The sequence below is a fragment of the Candoia aspera genome, chromosome 2, assembly GCF_035149785.1.
Source record: "Candoia aspera isolate rCanAsp1 chromosome 2, rCanAsp1.hap2, whole genome shotgun sequence".
Classification (NCBI taxonomy): Eukaryota; Metazoa; Chordata; class Lepidosauria; order Squamata; family Boidae; genus Candoia; species Candoia aspera.
This window is the reverse complement of record NC_086154.1, coordinates 246,836,845-246,849,813: the sequence shown is the minus strand read 5'-3', so window position 1 is coordinate 246,849,813 and position 12,969 is coordinate 246,836,845. Positions and strand designations below refer to the sequence as shown.

The 12,969-nt window shown below is 39.8% G+C and overlaps 1 protein-coding gene across 1 annotated transcript in view; it reads right to left on the bottom strand.

Moving 5' to 3' along the window:
• Positions 1 to 5,533: 5,533 nt before the first annotated feature.
• Positions 5,534 to 12,969, bottom strand: part of LIFR (LIF receptor subunit alpha) — a 109,603-nt gene continuing 102,167 nt past the window's right edge. The window contains exon 20 of the mRNA XM_063295734.1: positions 5,534 to 12,616. Coding sequence (XP_063151804.1) covers positions 11,990 to 12,616 — 627 coding nt within the window. The 3' untranslated portion in view covers positions 5,534 to 11,989. The remainder of the gene's footprint in view (positions 12,617 to 12,969) is intronic.

The window sequence follows — 12,969 nt, the reverse complement described above, 5'->3', positions numbered from 1 at the left end:
GGGGGAGGGTACATAGTAATCTGTTTATATCACATCATCAAGACAAGCTCAATAATATGAATGGGGTAACATTGAGTTTCTGTCTGCCTATATCTCTATCATCTCTATCATCTCTATCATCATCTCTATCATCTATCAGATGAATCATAGGAGCTAATTGTGTGGGCATTATATTGCAATTCTACTAACAACAAAAAAAGGATCATGCTGGCCAACAGAAAAGGTTTACAGAACACGATGTCAGGAGTTGCTAAAGGACCCTGCATCCCACGCTATTCAGCGGTGTCCACAGAATGTGGTTTAAAAAAAAAATCAAGATGGTGGCCGTGATGGTGCAGTTGAAGGCACATTAAAAAAACAGGCACAGCTTCAAACTGCACGTTGCGGTCACCATCTTGACATTCTTTTTACCACATCCTGTGGACGCTCCTGATCCAAGAGATGACGTTTACAGAGAAACCTGTCTTTGTGATCCCTTACCGTCCAGTGTAAACGTTCACATTAACTTCTTCCCAGATTGTACTCTTTGCTGAACAGTTCCTACTATTTGAAAGAAAATACCTTTTTTTTTTAGTACAAGCAATGAAAAATCAACCATCACATTTTATAGCACTTCTTTTGTACTTGTATATTTTTATATAGCAGCAGTTGTGGCATCGATCAGCTAGATAATCTTGCGAACAGGTGTAAGACACAATTTAGCACCTTTTACCTGTTCCCCAAAAGGGATGAGGGGGAGGATATTACAGTGGGGGAGCAAAGAGGTTTTGTATTTTCTGTAATTTCAGAAACTGTGTGAAATGTAACTCGTCTTACAATTTATTTTGAGGATTTTAGGGTATACATAAAGAGCTGGAAATGTATATTTAATGATGTTTTCTTGGCTTGAAATTACTGAAAATATGTTCAGCTGTGTTCTGCTATGACTTGTTGATGTTACCTCCACTCTCTTTGTAAGCCTGAGGACATCAGAAAAGATCTGCTGGATTAGCTGTAGGGCCAAGTGCTCTACTGTTTCCTCCCCCATATTGGCCAATGGGATGCATTGGGGAAGCTCACAAATCTGGGCTGAAGGAGAAGCCCCCCGTCCATTGTCTCTTCTCAGCAGTATTTCAGGCATGATTCGAGAAGTAGTAAAGAGCCATCAATATCAATAGCCACTGATTGCCTGATCATCTAGGAACCTGTCCAGTTTCCTTTTAAAACCATCCATATTGGCTGCCACAACCAAAGTGCTGATAGTGAATTCCACAATTTACACATGATCTTATATACTTCTAAGGCATTTTCCTTTCTCATTCCCAGCTAACGAGCTCCAATTACATAGACCTTCTGCATGGGACACAGCTGCATTCCCCCCCCCTTTGGGGGGGGCATATTTTCCAGTTATATAATGTCCTTTTTAAGATGATGCAACCAGAGCTGAACACAACAGCATGGTCTCAGCATGGATTTGCAGAAGAGTATTATTATTTTCCCATTCTATTTTCAGTTTCCTTCCAACTGCAAATATGGAATTGGTTGTCCTTTACAGCAGCTGCATACTGGGTTGACATTTTCATTTGGTTGTCTATAGTATAGATTTAAAGTCACCGCCAGCTCAGATCCCATTAACGTATAGGTGTCAGCCTTGCAAGGTGATCCAGACAAGAAGCAACCCATAAGTACTAGCTCTACTTTACTGAAGGTTACATTAACAGAATCTTGCAAGTCTGAAAGTACATTACTCCCCCCTCGCCTTTACAGTCCAAGAAACTAGGGAGGGTTCCTTCTGAGATGTTTGCCACACCCCATTCCTTCTCAGGGTTCAGCTACCTCTTATCCAACCATTGCTCTGGCTGTGGCTCTACCCCAAGGTCATTCCTACATACCATTACAATAGGTGAATTCTGGAATTTGTGTGTATGCATGCATGCATGCATGCATGCATGAAAACATGCATCACTTTCTGCTGCTTTACATAGAAGAGCATTTGCCCAGTTTGGAGAGTTGCTTTTGGAGTTTTCTACCCCACCCCACCCCCTTTTTTTTAACCACCTTGAATAGTTTAGTGTCACCAGCAAACATGGATGTTTCTCTGTTCAGCCCCAATTCCATATCATTTATATAAAAGTTAAAAAACATCTGTGCTGACACTAATCTTTAGGAGATTAGGAGACCACCACTTTGCATAGTTTACCAGTATGGGCCTCGCCTATTTCAGAGTTTCACATCTTAAAGATGCTGAAGTTGAGAAACCCTGACCTGTTTATTCCTGTTTGCTCAGGGCTCTGTCAAAGGACTTTTTAAAAATCTAAGTATAAAATCCCTGTTGGGTTACCCTTGACTACATGGTTGGTAGTCTTAAAAAGAAGTCTAAAAGGTTAAAGAAAAAAGGCATTTTCATCAAGCTTTTCGTTGTCTGGAAATTTGTTCTTTTAAAAGTCAAATTGGACTTTTGAAGGGGAAGTATCCAGTTAGATGAATGCATGCAGACACCCCACCACAGTCCTGCAGGATTCTCAGCAATTTACAGGAATACAACAACCAATAAAGCATTAAAATGATTTTTTAATCAGCTTAGAAACATAAAATAAGTCAAAATTAGGGCATCAGGGCCCAAACACCTTCTGGAAGAGCTCTATTTTCAGCTGCTTCTGGAAAGTAATTAAAGCAGGAGCTAGCCTTCTGTTATAAAATACAGCATTGTGATTATTATTCCCAGTCAGTTTAATCTTGAATTGGATTCTGGGCACTATTTAGGATTAAGTTCAATAGTCTCCGATTAGTTGTTCCAGGAGTGTAAACATTTAGGGTATCTAAAAATGTTGGTCTCGTTGCCATATGCAAAATGTGCATTTTTCCCCACGAGGCTGACTGAAATTGCCCATTCCTATTAGAACCTTTCTTTCCCATATGCTTCTCTAATTTTCCATTTGTAAGTCAGCTTTAATTTCTTGGTTGGGGTTGGGAGGGCACACTATGACCACAGTAGCAACTTGTTTGGGGAAATTAATATGGACTCCCGTAGAGATTCAGTGGAGTAGTTTGCTCCATTTATGAAGCGCTGCAGGGCAAATCCATCAAGCATTCCAATTCTGTCATTTTGTTTCAAAAGCACGTGGCATTCCCAGAGAAGGCCTGGTACCTCATTTCACCCTTGGGTTTTCTGGTGCTGTGTCTTCATCCTTGGGACCTTGTTTCTTGACTGGCTCCTGGTTCTCTAGTTTCTGATTCTGTTCTTCCTCAAAAAGACCTGGTTGGTTCCCAACATAACCCCATGCCTAACAAACCTAACCCCCTCCTTCCAGCACCATTGCCTCAAGCCACAGATTGAGACTACTCAGTTCTATCTAATTGATATGCTACTGGCATTTCCATGAGAAAGCTACAATACCTGACTGCTAAGTATCACTGTTGGAGGAGATGGCATTGCTTCATTGGAGGCCTCTTTTCTAACCTCTCTCGCTTTCCCAACTTTTCCAGTTCAGTTACCTTGGCCTTAAGGGAATGAACTTGCCCCTTGAAAACCCTGAGCCCACTGAACCAATCATAGATCCATGACTTCTATTTTGCAGGGAGCTAGTTATACGCAGAGTATTTGGTTCAATAGACTAAGCTCCTAAACTATCCAACCATATCTCTAGTTACTAGTTTTTATTTAGATGACTGGAGTTTTGTAAATTAACTGGGAGAGAGGAGGTAAAATGTTCTGGCTTTTTTGCCCAGCTGCCAATCTTGCACAGATGCTTAATTCACAGGTCTATTTCACTGCAATTTATAAAGAGGTCTTGCTGTGCAGCTTTGTCAGCATGGCTGGAAGTTTTCAGTAGCCTGAAGAAATTTCAGGTATCAAAAAAGTCATCCTGCCATTGTTTCCACTTAGCTGATTTGGACTATAAGTTTGCCCAATTCTCAGAAATGGTAAAGAATTTCATGACTCTGGATTTTTGCTTCCATGAATCAATAGTGGGATAAAAGCCATGGGAATCAACTTGCCCAGTAGTCCATTTTCCCAAGAAGGAAATAATTTTTTTGAAGTATACAATGCAGTTGGCGATTCTTGGCTTCTTTGCCCTGCCCTACCCCCCCATGGGAAAAGCTTTACACATTCTCAGGGCTGTAGGTATCTTCACAGAGACTACTGTTCCTTTGTGGCTCTTCTTGAAACCATGGCTTGACAATGGAGCCTTATGTGGTCGTTCTAGAAGTGTTGGGAGAGTTCAGAACATTTTTGCTCTTTAAAAACAAAAAAACTGAGAGCCTACCCCCTACATTTTTGGAAGTACTGTTCCCTCTTCTCAACAAACCAGAATTTTGTGGAGCTCTTGGTGTTCTCTGATGTGCACTGATGATGTTACCTAGTCGGGTAATGAAATGTCTGCAAGCAAACAGCCAAGCTCAGAGAGCACCAGGGACTCTGCACTTCAACCCTGAACTACAGATATTCTCTTCTACAGTATTGAAACCAGATTTTTTTAACTGAATATTTAAATAAATATCCAGGCACAAACCTGGCAGAACATGTGGTAAAACCATTTGGATTTACATGAATCTTCATATGTCTTCTCTCAGTAAATTGATTACACACTGAAGATTATTTCCCTTGTTCTGCACCAAGTATGTTAAACCCTTAAATGTACTTCTTGGTCAAATCACTGGTCACCTAAAATTAAGCAAACAATCCCAAAGAATGATTTGTGAGCCTTTAGAAGAGAAGCAGTGCAATTTCTGAACTTCTGCAGATTTCCACCAATGCAAAACCAATCACGAAGCTCCAAAGGTTGCCTAGGCAAGCAATTGCAGCCTTCCTATGCATCTACCTTGAAAGTAGTTTCCATGCGGAAAAATTAACCTACATTTTTTCCACCAATTTTCATTCAATTAAAAGAAAATGACTTGGCCTTTGAAGTTTATTTAAAAAGGAGATGTAAGTAAATAGGTGAAGTATGGGATTTTGTGCCCGAGATGGCCAAGACTTGTGAGTGAACACTGTGCCTCTCATTGCACTGGCATCTCTGGCTTCCCACAGTCCCATCTATGTTATTTGAAGAGAAATCCTGAATACCAGGAGTGCTTCACTTTAATCAAGGCTTAAGCAAAGCATCTCTCAAAAGTGCCTTGCAAAACAACCCAGCCCCTCCTAAGAGTTAAGCAGAAGCCACCTTGGGTCACCTGGTTAGCTTTGACCAGCATGTGCAAGAGTGGCTTCTGGCTTTGTGTCAGGTGATGCCTTACATCAGGAAGCTAGATTCCTGAAGATTGTCCAAAGCAAGGTGGCCATCATCCATGATGATCATAATGGCTTTGTAGTCATGGCAAGCAAAACTGAATCATTTATTTGGAAATCACTGGAATGGTTGGGGTAGAGCTAGTCTGCAATTACGTGGAGCAGAAATACAGGATAGCACTGAAAAGCGATTAATGCCACAATAATGTTACTAAAAGCCTGCTATCCCACGTTATGCTTTTATTGAGGCAAGTGTGAACTGCAAGATTCCAGAGACAGAAAACAAAAACAAATCAAACGGGTAAGAAAAAAGTTTATCCACACTTTTGAAGGGTATGTAAGAAAATACATTTATTAAACTCCATGACAGTATTCTGGCAAATATTCTTAATACATGCATATTATAGAGATAAGCACTGTGTTGCTATATAGTGGCAAACTAGCTTCATGTTCATTCCAAATTTAGTGTATTAGTGCTGTATTACTTATATAGTGTAATATTCCCTCCTCCTTTCCCCCTTGTGTATCCCCAAACTTAACACTCCCTTGATGCATCTGCTTGGGTAATTTCACTAAGAACCGTATAGCTGCTACATTGTTGTTTTGCTCATATTGATGTCTACAATCACTGGCCTCAGTCCATAGATATGTTTTGCACATCTACTCAGAGGGGTTTAGCACAGCAAACCCAGGAAATAGGAAAGCCCAATCTACCCCAAGAGAGTTTTGGTTTTAAGATGCACTGCTTTAGTGAACAGTTGGGTGCAGCTCATACTCACATGTTTGAGTTTGTACTAAAGACTCAACAGGAGTTTTCCTAAACTCCAAAGTGATTGTGCCTTTTAGTACAGCAATAAACTGCTAAACTGTGAGTGGACAGGGTGAAATGGAAAAGAGTTTCAGAAATGAAGTTTTGCCAGTTAAATGTGTACAGTAGAATAAGAAGGGTAGACTAATTTACATACACTTAAGGTTTGCCTAAGACACAAAGCAATACCTGAGCTGTCTGGCATCAAATGGCCAGAATCAGTAGCCCATTTTATACAGATTGGAAGCAAAGTGAAGTCAAATTACTTGAGGAGGGAAATTAAAGGAAAAAAAAAAACATTAAGCAACGTTGAGTCTTCCAGTTGGTTCAATATTACAATGGTTATTTAATATTTTGATAAGCACTGAGATTAACTTCACATTCATTCCATATTATATGTTTAATATGCTGTAAGATTTTGAATAAAACCCCTCAGAATTTACTGAGCTATAAAACAATTATATATTATACAGGTATTATTTATCTACGATTATCTTCTGAAGTACCTCCCCACCCCCACCCCACTCCCATTTCAGCACTCATCCAATACAGCTCCCCACCGACAAGTCCTTCCTGTCTTTGTTTCATCTCACTGCAGGAGATATCACATTCACAATGAAGGTCCTCAATCAAGATCATATGACCTCATGGAAAAATGGCAAGAAATAACAAAATCTCTGAATTCTACCATAGAGTGAACAATCCACTACCCATTACACCAAAACTGGTACAAGGTGATAGTTTGCAAACATCCAACCTACCAACAAACCCATTCTACAATGACAGATCTGCTGAGAACAATCACCTTCTGATCTGGAAGAGAAACTTGTACCATATTTTAGTGGCTCACTCAATTCACCCAAAGCACAGAATTGTTCAGTATAATCCCACATGAACTAAGAGTTCACTCTAATTGATCACATGATGCTTTTTTGCACATGCAAGTTGCCAGTGAAGTGCAACAGCTGATCATTTAACTGAGATATCATAATCCTAAAGTTGCTGTTGTAAATGCTCTGGGAACCTTTCTTTTTCTCTACATCTGAACATACCAATGAACTGGAGTCCAGTTAACTTGAAGCTTCAGTTCAAATACTGAGCATAGAAACACAGGGATTCCATGGTGAATAACATAATTGAAATCCATGGGCATAGCCTGAGTCACCAAGAGTCCATGATCATTAGGGGCTTGGAGCAAAATATCCAATGACATCCCTCAATCCTTACTGAGATGAACGGACATTGTATGGAAGAATACTTTTGGGGAAGATCAAAACTTTCAAAAAATCATTTTCTAACAGAGATAAGGTACCTCTCTGTTTTTTCTCTTTTCTTTTGCAAGAAAAATCTGTTGAGTGGACAGCTTGCAAGGATCTTTGGATATGGCTGTATGGCAACTTCTACATGCTTAATTTAGAAGTTGGGTGGTCATCCTAAATTACATCAATCATCATGGAGAAAGGCAGGCAATTCTTTTTCCCCAGATGTGCCATCCCAGCTAGTGAATACCTAGAAGTTGGCCAGGTAAACTGACAGCTTGTGCCACATGCTTCATCTTATTGGCCCATCTTACTGATTGTCAGGGCCAGGAATGGACTGAAGTGTCCTTGAAAGTTGACACCAAGCACCAGAGTAAAATCCTCTTTGCAATCTTTTGATGCATACTACAAAATAATAATGGGCACTCAAATCCAAAGTATAATGCACATTGGTGTAGTAGTCCCTGCTTCTTCATGTAGTAAGGGCAGTCCAATGGTTTTATGTACAGTATATTGATTTAAAAGCTAACTCTACCACCCTATTCTGTCTCCAAAGCATAGAACCGAAGAACAGAAAAACACTGCCCAGTAAATCTGTGTTCTTCATATGGATAAGAAGAAAATGCTCCCTTGCAAAGTTTACTGTAGCTTACTATGTCTGATAAATCACTTTTATGAGGTATATCATAGGATTACTAAAAATGTATATCCTAATTCTTCAACAATGCAATTCCAAATTAAAAAAGAAATCCAAGTAAAACAAAATTCACAGTCCTTTCCCTTGTAAGTTAACACACAGCAACCAAGATATAATGAATTAAATGTAATTATGCCTTTCAAAAAATAAATTCTTTTGAAAACAAAACAGCAAAATAAACCCCCTCCCTCCCACATTTAAAATACATGGCTCAACACTAAAAGATCCCCCAGAATGAACTGAGCAGCATCCCCATTTAAAAAAAATTAAACTGACCCAAAAGAATGTCAAAATATATCTCCCTTCCCAAACTCTGAAATTTTAGAAATAGTGTTCTCAAAATATTTCTGAAAAGGTATGAATTTCAGTTATGTCCTTTATGTGAGGTATTATATGGGTGGAGTTCTTTGTATACATTTTTGTTTGATTTTCCAAAACACTCCTCAGAAACAAGAGAACTGGGCTTATGTCTAAATAGTAAAGGAAAAACAACATGCAAATTAAGGCATCGTGTGTAGTGCAGAGCCTGGCACCTGAAGTTCTACAGATGCTTACAAAATTAAGCAGCATCATAAAAATAGCCTGGAGTGGTACAGGTAAATGGAGGTTCCCTTTACTTTTCTCCTCTCCCCATTTCCAAGACATCTAGCTTTAATTACCATACAGAGTTATAATTTTTATAACAACCCTCCCCAACCTGGTGGATTTCAACTCCCAGAATTCTTAACAGCAACCATGCTAACTAGGGAATTCTGAGAGTTGAAATGCAGAGACCTGGAAGGTACCCAGGTTGAGAAAAGCTATTTAGGGAAAGCGTTTGCAAATTTAGGATATTTTTACACAATTCAGACATGTTGGGATGGACTACTCTCTTGATAAAGGGCAATTACCCACAGAAATGTTTTCTTTCCAAGACACCAGATTTATGCTAAAGACATACACATATTAATCTCTTACTGCCCAGATATTTACATTCATTTCATCACACATTTTACTACAGAACTGCACTGAAAATATGCAACACTTAGCAGAATCAGATACTTCGGGTGAAAAAAAATCTAATTCTCTAAAACTCTGGAAAGCTGCAAAAGTAGTTTAATAAAATGAAGGCCACTGTGTTAATTTAAAAAAAATCTTTGGACTGGAAATAATGTTTGTTGTCATTATCAGTGCAGATACCTCAGCTGCTATCCCTGAAAACGGAGACTACAAACTTACGGTGTGTAATAGTTGAGGGCAAGTAGTATTAACTTTTTTTTTTTAACATGATAAATACTGGAAACTGAGTAGGGGAATCAAAGCATTAAACAAAAGCCTCATATGTTAATCCAGGGTTTCTCAACCAGGGTTCCACGGAACCCTAGGGTTCCACGAGAGGTCACTAGGGGTTCCCCAGGAGATCACGAATTATTTAAAAAATTATTTCAAGTTTGGGCAACTTCACATTAAAGAGGTAAGTTTCATTATTTTCAGTTTAAGAACTCTGTTAATGCATACATACAGGCCTACATGTGAAACGAATATAATTATTTTGTAACTTCTGGCCTATATTTGAGCCTGAATGCGCAGGGGTTCCCCAAGGCCTGAAAAGTATTTCAAGGGATCCTCCAGGATCAAAAGGTTGAGAAAGGCTGCATTAAAGGCACACTATAAACATGACCATTTTGTGAAGACTCATGATTAAATCAAACTTCCATCCATTTTTTAATATCTTAAAATGACTAGAAATCCTCCCAATATATTGATTTCAATAGCTCAGAGAAGAAACACACCAGTATCCTTGGCTTGATTTTTGAAATATATGCTGCATAGGAAGTGTTCAGTTGCCAATTGCAAAACCTAAATAGTTATGCACTTCAAAGAAGGTGTGTGTATAAATGTCAATTCAATGAGCTGAGTGAAACTGCAGTTTTACATGTGCAAGAGATACGCTCAAAATGCTAGGTCTCATTTTAAAACTAGTCCACCTGACTGTATCCCAAAGGACTTAATTTTAAATTGCTTGGTGGTATTTTAGAGAGGAATTCAAGAATTTCCATCTCAGATTGCCAGAATGCAACTTGCTCCCTACTTGTTATCCCTGTAAAATTCAGAGACAGAGGCAGTTGAGTATAATAGTTGGCCATTCCCCAAGGCAAATGGTTTTCCATAGAGACTATGAAGGGAAGCTGTTCAGAGTTGATTTCAAATGGTACTTATGCAGATTATGATCTTTGGAAGACCGTTGCTACCTATTAGAGTGTGCATGAAATGGGGAAAACGTTTTGTTTTGAACCTGAGACTGATCATCACTTCCCAGAGGTTCTGCCAAACCATTTCAGGTCAGCCACAGTTCAGTAGATCCAAAACCTGGAATGTTGGGATGTTCCAGGTTTTGGACTAAACAAAATCTGGACAGGGCAAGTAAGGCAAGACTAATGCATGCCATTCCTTCTGTTCTCTCAATAGTGTCTGGAATGGTGTATCATACTCGACTGCCCCTTTTCCCAGCACTGTCCCTTTCCTCCCCAACTACCTCTCAGAAGCCACCACCAAAGTCCCAACAAGGCACATGCCGTAGGCTTGCTAACCCCTACCTTCAGGGGCCTTTTCTCCCTTCCCTCGGCCACTGCTGCCAGCAGTGGGCATATCCCACTGATTTACTAGCATCTTCCTTTTCTTTCTCCCATGAGCTGCTGACATCATGACTTTTTCCCTGTTCCACCAACTGTTTTTGCTCAGAACAAAATCCTTTGCTTCATTCCATGAATCCAAAACATGCAGTTTCAGTTGGGACACAGCTCTTGCAGAACGAGCGTTCCACACGTAGAATAGCTTGTGTGGGGAACATTTTGCACATCTCTGTGACACAGACTCATCCATCAAGCTCTCTCTGAAAGAGACATAGATGGGACAGTGTGGCTCTCTGTATTCCTAAAACCAAGTATTCAGTAGGACATCCGGGTCCCCAGATTCCCCAACAGTGCCCCTTCTGCTTAGGATTGCAGATGCAGGCTCCCATGGCCAAAATGCTCCCCCCAAATAGCAAAATACCTCATGCTGGAAAGTGGCATGTCAGGAAGGCAGTTTCTAATCTACCAGATCTGAGGTGAGGACATAGCACACAATGTATTTTATTTTTTAAAAAGTATGGAAAAATAAAATTTATTAAAAAAGATATGCTAGAAGTCCGTTTATTTATTCCTGACTGAGATTTAAAATCAGTGTTACACTTGTTTTTGCACCCTGAGTCCCAACTATTGCATACACATGCATACAGCAGGTACAGAAACTATCATCCAGGCTCGTCAGCATAACACTGCAAGCGATCTAAGCTGGCTCTACCGGAATCAAAAGGGAGTGAACTGCCTTAAACCGCAAGGGCTCTCCAAAGCAGCTGGAGATCCATTGCTATAAAACCACCACCACCACCAGTACTGTAGTGTTTGATGCTGTAGTGTTTGCTTGTGATATTGTAATGATTGGGTGTCTGGGACTTTCAGTGTCTGGTTGTGGATTTGTAGCGTATGGTCCTGTAGTGTTTGGCCCTTGTAGCATCTGTCTGCTGTCTTTTTAACAGTAAGATCCCGTAACAAAGGGTGACCTAAGCATTTTTATAGGCCCCAATCCTGAACACACCTGCATATATGTGTCCTTCTGAGGCTTAACAGACATACTGATACCTACAGAAAAAAAATTGCTTGTAACCTTTTCCTCTTGCGTATTCTGAATAGGAAGCCATAAATATACTTACAAAGAAGGAACATTGTGCCCTACTGACAGCAGTGGGCCAGGGAGGGGTAAAGGGAAGACTGTTCCAAGGTAGTTGCAGACCGGACGCTGCTCTTTGGCTTTCGAACTACCTTCCCTGAGGTGCTGTGAACTAGCATCTCTACCAATCATAAAAGTTACCACTGCCGTGTCCACTGCAACTTTCCATTTTACTGAAATAATAAACACTCTGGGATAGTGCCTCCAAAACTGTTAACAACCAGTCCCAAGCAAACAGCTACTTCCAGGGCAACCATGTCTCAGTGCTACTCATTTGATTTGGTGTGAAATATGTTAGCAAAAGACCACCCTGAGTTAATAGCTTTGGGAGAATCATCATCCTCTTTAAGAGGAATCAAAAACTGCCGAGAATTAATTGAACAAGGGCTCCCAAATGAGACATTTTCTATGGATTCTGGAGAATCTGGACATCCTGTATTCCAGGAGGATGCATTCACTTGTGGTCTATAAGCTGCAACCTTGTCTGAGTCCTCTTCTGTTATCGATGTTTCTTCCAACTCTCTTAAACTATTAACTGCAAGTTGCATTTGTGGTTTATAGCCTGCTGAAGCCACACAGTCAGCTTCTAACTCTTCGTTTGTTTTAACTGGAGCTGGATACATTGACTGGACATCAATATAAACAACCTGGGAAGACACTATAGATTCATCCTCTGGTTGATTAGATATGACTTCCTCAATGATTGGTGGACAATAGGAAACCACAAAGTGGCTCCCTGATTCAGACTCGAAGCCGTCTTCAGGAAGCTCTTCCATAACAGGTGATGTAATGGCCGTGTCTTCAATCTTCAGACCTTGGGACTGTGTTTCAACCACTTCAATGTTGTTGGGAGTACATGGGTTCATCTCCAAGGTTTTAGAATTAGAGTTCCCCTACGATCAGAAAACAAAAGAAGCTTAGAATACTCAGCACTTGCAGATGTAAAGAGACTACATTATTTTGGAGTGGAAGGAAAATTATATCACTTTTCTTTTTACTGTTGATTTGTCTTTTTTTAAAAAAAATAATTGCTTATTCTTACATGAATATTTTATTTTATCTTTCAGTGCTGGAAAGAGATTCCAGAAACATTCCAGAGTCTTGTACAATGCTGACTAAATATTGCAAATTTCACATCACCATCTACCAGACCTGGAACCTTATTTTCCTCCAAGCCAGCTAAATGGTCAAAGGCTGAAGGCTTTTTTACACAATAAACACCAAAGCAATATGACATACTATTAAA